Source organism: Hevea brasiliensis, chromosome 13, assembly GCF_030052815.1.
Source record: "Hevea brasiliensis isolate MT/VB/25A 57/8 chromosome 13, ASM3005281v1, whole genome shotgun sequence".
Classification (NCBI taxonomy): Eukaryota; Viridiplantae; Streptophyta; class Magnoliopsida; order Malpighiales; family Euphorbiaceae; genus Hevea; species Hevea brasiliensis.
In genome coordinates, this window is record NC_079505.1 from 88,478,118 (window position 1) to 88,484,176 (window position 6,059).

General features: G+C 36.9%; 1 protein-coding gene across 2 annotated transcripts; it reads left to right on the top strand.

Moving 5' to 3' along the window:
- On the top strand, nucleotides 1-6,059 carry LOC110645797 (uncharacterized). Of its 2 annotated transcripts, none has more exons than XM_058132768.1 (9): nucleotides 1-145; nucleotides 1,325-1,447; nucleotides 2,023-2,184; nucleotides 2,262-2,367; nucleotides 2,681-2,863; nucleotides 3,597-3,759; nucleotides 4,891-5,189; nucleotides 5,511-5,579; nucleotides 5,689-6,059. In XM_058132768.1, the coding sequence occupies exons 2-9, from the start codon at nucleotides 1,418-1,420 to the stop codon at nucleotides 5,742-5,744; spliced, it is 1,068 nt and encodes a 355-aa protein (XP_057988751.1). In that variant the 5' UTR covers nucleotides 1-145; nucleotides 1,325-1,417; the 3' UTR covers nucleotides 5,745-6,059. The 2 variants fall into 2 exon arrangements, with proteins under 2 accessions (XP_057988751.1, XP_021654743.2); XM_021799051.2 differs by having other exon boundaries at nucleotides 34-368.

The window sequence follows — 6,059 nt, forward strand, 5'->3', positions numbered from 1 at the left end:
CATTATTATTATTATTATTTTTTTCTGTAGTCCAAAACTGAGGTCTTAAAAGCCCAATGAATGGGGCCCATAAAGCTACAGTGTACAACCAGCACACGATCGTAATTTGCAGAGCTCACCTCCGTCGTTCTCTGTAGCTTCACTGGTTAGTTCTTAATAAACCCTAGAATTGAAATTTTCACTTTGTCAATTTCGTTCTGTTTTTCTTTTTCCTCCCTGGTTTACCAGACTCTGATCTGCTGTCTTGTCTCCGGTTAGATATCACTAATTTGGAAGGCGAGAATAGCGTTTAGTATTATTTCTCAAACGTACCAAGTTTATATTTTGTGCTCTTTTATTGGAAATTCTCAATTCTCTTAATCAGATAGGTAAGTGTTAGTAATAACATTTTATTGTTTTGTTTCTCGATTTAAAAACTATTATCTTTGTATTTGTTTATTTATTATCCAATCCAGTTATTATCGAAACTGTGTGAAGACTGAACGTAAGCACTATGTAAATTTCGGTTACATAACAAAGCAATCTTTTAGCTGTCCGAATGTATGAATTTCTATGATTTATCTGGATTCTAGTGGGAAATAGAATGGATCCTTGTGTTTTCATAGCATTTGAAGGACCCTATATCTTCTGAAGTAAGGCATGAAGATGGATGGAATGCAAAGAAATGGTAAAAGGGGTGTATCGAATTGATCTCTTAAGACGATATTGCTACTTTTCTCTACCATATTTTGTGTGCTGATCTCCATTTTTATAATTGTTCCTGTCTCGAGACTCTATGTGGCCAGTAACTTTTTTCTCAGCTGTCCAAAATTGTGCCATATGCAATAAATTCTAAACAAATTTAGGCTTATCCGGTAGAGAATGGAGCTATTGCCCAGTTTATTTTCATTATATCAGGTAGGCTTGATATTCTAGAAAGGATTAAATAGCCACTATTTGTATTGCATTCTGAATCAACATCCTCAAGTATCATATTGTATTTGTGATAAGCGTATTATATATTTATTGAGGACATCATGTAGTCTCAACTGCCTTTCGTGGTAAATATTTTTTCTAAATTTTAACTGCACTTGAATGTGAAATGGATGAGTTTGATCCTATGGGATTGAAGTATTTGTACCTTACCCATTCATCATGCTTTGCAAGTTTAGTTGCCATTGATTCATTGCCCATAGAGCCCCTCTGTCCAAGGTATTTTACAATGTGTGTGGTTCTGAAAATGTATCTAGCATCTACAAATACCTGTTGCATCCTAAATCAATAAGTTATCCTATAATGGTTCTCCATTAGTTTGTAGTGCTTAGTGTGAAACTGGTTCATGCAGGTACTGTAGGTTTTGAACTCAAATTTATTTGGTTCCTTCAAGGTCTTACAAAGCTGGGCAGCATCAAGGAGGATCCCTCACCGAAAAGCGGGCATGCATGGATTTGAAATGAAGGTGTTGCAGGTTGTGACTTCGTTGGCTTATTATTTATTTGTCTCTTTGTGAAAGGATTCAAAGAATTAGCTCAAGTACTATCACATTATTTTTTTTTGCTCTAATTGGATCCGGCTAGGACTCTAGCTCGAGACTTCAAAGCCTTGGAGATAACTCTTGTACCATTGAGCTAAAGTTATTGGTTCTATCACGTTATATTGATACAATGCATAGTAATCAACTAGCTATTTTTGTGGGGTTATCTCTCAGAAGAAGGCTCTTGCTGAGAAACACTTTTAGTGACTTGTATTGCCAAATTTGAGAATAGGTTGTGTTGGTCATAGTGCACACTTGGCACACAATGTGGACTGATTAGTTATGTTGCAAATATGCTAATTTTTATTTCTGAGGGGATCATTTTTCCATTTAGACTGTTGAACAATGTTAATTAAATAACAAATTAACAACTCTTTTATCATTGAAAAATGCCTCTTTTGCCTAGTAATTCCCTGCCTGAAGGTTAAGGAAGTTTTGAATAACTATCAACACTGTCTTAGTGTCTTGTTTCTTTTTGGTTTGAATCACTAACTCAAGAACTTTAACAGGATACGAAGGATTCAGCGAAAATAAAATTCTCAACACAAACGTCACATGAGTCACCAAGTGACCTGCAAAATAATGCACCTGAGGCTCTTGGGGTGGACTCTGGTTCAGTTTCTGTTTCAAGCAACAACAGCAGAAAAGTTACCCGTGAAGATATTGAAGTTGTATGACATTTGTTTTTATGTCCATTTGCATTGTGTTAATTTACCAAATGAAACTGAATTCATAAAACTGTATACAGGTCCAGAATCTGATTGAAAGATGTCTTCAACTGTATATGAATAGGAATGAGGTGGTAAATACCCTTTTGCAACAAGCCAGAATTGAGCCTGGTTTTACAACCTTAGGTGAGCAACTGATGCCTTCAGACAAGTCTGCTTTACTTTCTCTATATGAATGGCCTTAACCAAGAGCTTTTGGGTTGTTATACGTGATCATCAAAATCAGATGTTGCTGAGAAAGAATTTCTCTTTATTCTATCAAAGAATTTCTCTTTATTCCATCTTTTTCATTTCAGTCAGTATGATGTTCTTTATCTGTTGATTTTGTATGGAAGCAAAGTGTCAATAGGAGCTATAAATACTAACACGTAATAAATTATATTTATCAAAGAGATCTGATATCCTTCTTCTTCATCCTTCTCCTCTGCCTGTAATCCAGTATGGCAGAAATTGGAAGAAGAAAATGCAGATTTTTTTAAGGCCTACTACATGAGGCTACTTCTGAAGAAACAAATTATTGTGTTCAATCAATTACTTGAGCATCAGTACCATCTGATGAAGTCCCCTGCATCTCCAAAGGTTCCGTTAGCTCCTATCGAGAATGGGATTCAGCACTTGCCCGGTAAGTTATTCCTTTAATAATAGAACTTCAAAACATAATAAAGTTAAAATCTATACCGGCATGTAGATAAATTGGAATGCAGTCAACTTGCTAAGGGCGTTGTTAGTTGTTAATTTGTTAGCCTTTTGTAACCAGTCCATTAATGCTATTGCCATTTAAGTTATATCATCTAGCCTAGCAAGCATACTTTTCATCTTTGTTCTTTTCTTGGATTGCTTGGCAATGGACTGGATGGTGTGATTCTTACCACAGGCAAATTTGTGGGCACTTTTGACATGACAGCAAAATTTTTTTTTGTGTGGATGTTGATCACATTATAAGGTTTTTCAAGGGCTGAACATTTTTCTGTGTACTTTGTGTACATTGTGAAGAGATGACCTTAATTATGCTTAACATGGTACTTTGAGGCACTTGTTGGACGTGTTAACTGGTGTCCAAATTTTGTTGAAGATAAGTACTAGATTATTGCCTATGTTGTTTGACATATATGCATTATTTTTCTTTTCTCTTTCTTCTTCTTCTTCTTCTTCTCTTTTCCTGGGGGGATGGGGAGGGAGCAGGGTTTGAGTGCGGTAGTCTGTATACAGTTTAAAATTTTCCTGGAGGCTCTTTGTTTCTTGTACTAAAGGGGCTTTCTTCTTGACAGGCATCATTCTTAACGGTTTTATGTTGTAGTCCTGTATTCCTATATTGCATGAGGCTGTTTTTCATTTTTTCTTTTCCTGTAGTTCAGTTAACAATCTACCTATGGGATACAACATTCTGCAGCAGCCTTCAATTCCATCAACAGGTCATCCCCACTTCAGTTCTGTGGGAAGTGTACCTAGCTGTCATGTGGTAAATGGAATCCCTGCATCAGACAATTTCCATCCAGTGCAAATAAATTCTGGGAAAGAGTGAGTTCCTTCTTATGTTTGTTTTTCTCCTCTCTATTTAAAGTTGTTTGCTCAAGTGATCTAGTTCTATATGCCTGAACCCATAGTTATTAAAGACGCGCCTTAGGCTCAAGGCTCACCAGATTCGAACCCTAGCGCCTTATACGCCTAGGTGTACGCCTTTGTTCTAGGCACAAGGTTCTAGAAAGGCATACTTTCTTTATTTCTATCTTTAGCGAGCACTTTCATTAGCAAAAAGGACAACCACTTAAACTCAAACCAGCAAACCTAATTCAAGATATATGCTAAAGGAAAAAAAAAGAAAAGCATCACATTTATTTGATTTTTATGAACTTTTAAATTTTTTACTTTTGCACCTCACCTCGCTCAGGCGCGTGCCTGAGCCTTATGCCTAGGCTCCAAGATTCCTTGGCGCCTTAGTGCACCTTGAGCCTTTAATAACTATGCCTGAACCTGGAGGCAATCTCTTGAGAATTGCTTTATGGATCCTTCTGATCTGATGCACAGACCATTAGCTGTTTGTTTCTTTGATTTTGTATTCTGCTAGAACATCAATATGATACAATCTGCCTCAATACTTGAATCCTGGCATATGCACGTTCTTTTTGTCAATTGATCATTATGTGACTATTGGTCCAATTGGAACTAGTGCGTGTCAAGCTGGAACAAGTAACGACTATGGCAATAGAATAGATCTGGCTTTACTGTGAACAGACGTGCAGGAATTGCACTGCATTGTTGAATCCTCTCCTGAATGAGAGAGTCGAGGGATTTATTGTTTAAGAGTGGGGTAAACAAGTTGAAAAGGGAGGGGGGAGGGGGGATTTTACATTTATGGTCAGGGTCAAATTAGAACCAATTTGCAATTTATGTTTATTCTGGTATCAGACCTCAGAAAGCAATTGTTAAGAGGTTTTAACTATGGATGTCCTACACATGGATAGAAACTAGTAGAGGGCATTTGCTTTCACTTTTTTTTTTTTTTCTCTTATATACACAACATAAATACATAAAATGTGCCCAGTGGTCTTTGGAATCTTTGCAATCGTGCCTCCACATCTTAGCAGCTTTTCTGTCAGCTTCTTTGTGATTTATGTGGCTGTAATTTTAATTATTTACTGTTTGTTGAAGGATGGTGATGAATAGAAGCCCAGCTGACCCAATACCTGCTGTCCCTGCTATCAAGTCCGAGATTGCTTTGAGTCCTACATCAATTACATCCAATGGTCAATTTCCTTTCACACCAACAGAAATACCAGAATTGAGTGTTAATGCTTCAGCACTTGACTCTGCGTATGCATCTCATATGACAAGTCCAGAGGGACTGCAGCTTGGACTTGATTCTGGTACTGACAATTCTGGGGAAACCCTCCAACCATATTGTCAAGTTCCCTGGAATTTTAGCTTCTCAGACTTGGCAAATGTGGCAGGTGAGATGCAATTCGTCATGTGCTACTTGTCATTTCAGCTCTTTGCTAGGTAGTCTTTGTTGTCATGATTCAGAAATCCAGATTAGAAACCTTAAATCCTCTCTCCTAAACTACGAGACAAGCGTTTGACTACTGGATGAATAGCCTAGTGGAAACTCTTTCCTCATTATCTGCTATGTGCATACATTTTTTGTTAGCACGTGATATATATAACTTGATGATAGCAATCTAGTTAAAACTGCCTGTCCTTCATCACATATTCTCTCTTTTTTTGGGTCCTTGCTTTGAATTGAGCAATCCTTACCTTTATATTATCGGCAGATCATGGACAGCTGGGAAACTATTCAGGTTCTGATATATTACTTGATTCTCCAGAGCAAAGTGACATCGGTAAATCTGAACTCTTTTTCCCCTTTTTTTTTTTTTGGTTTTAAATGATTTCCATTAATCTTCAAGCTGCTTTCAAGTTTTGAAGGAATGTGTTGTATTCTTCTTTCAGTTGAGGAGTTCTTTCTTGATAATGTTCCTGCCCCAGGCAATCAAAAAGAGGAATGATAGTTAAGATGTTGCCCTTATGATTGCAAGTCCCAGTTAAATTCAGTACTGCTAGTTCAAGCCACAGGTCCCGTTAGCCCTATGGGTAGATCAATTGTCAATGGTCATTCAGCTGTACAGTAGCATCTTACTGATGTAAATTTGAAACCTTAAAAATTAGGCAGGCAGGAATTAGTTTATTGTCATAATTGCTAAACTTTACTGACTACAGAATATTGCAGGTACGGTTTCTTGTTTTGGTCAATTTGGATAATGTACATACAACTTTGAACTCCCAACTTATTTAATAACTTTCGAATTAAAGCTTCATTGAAA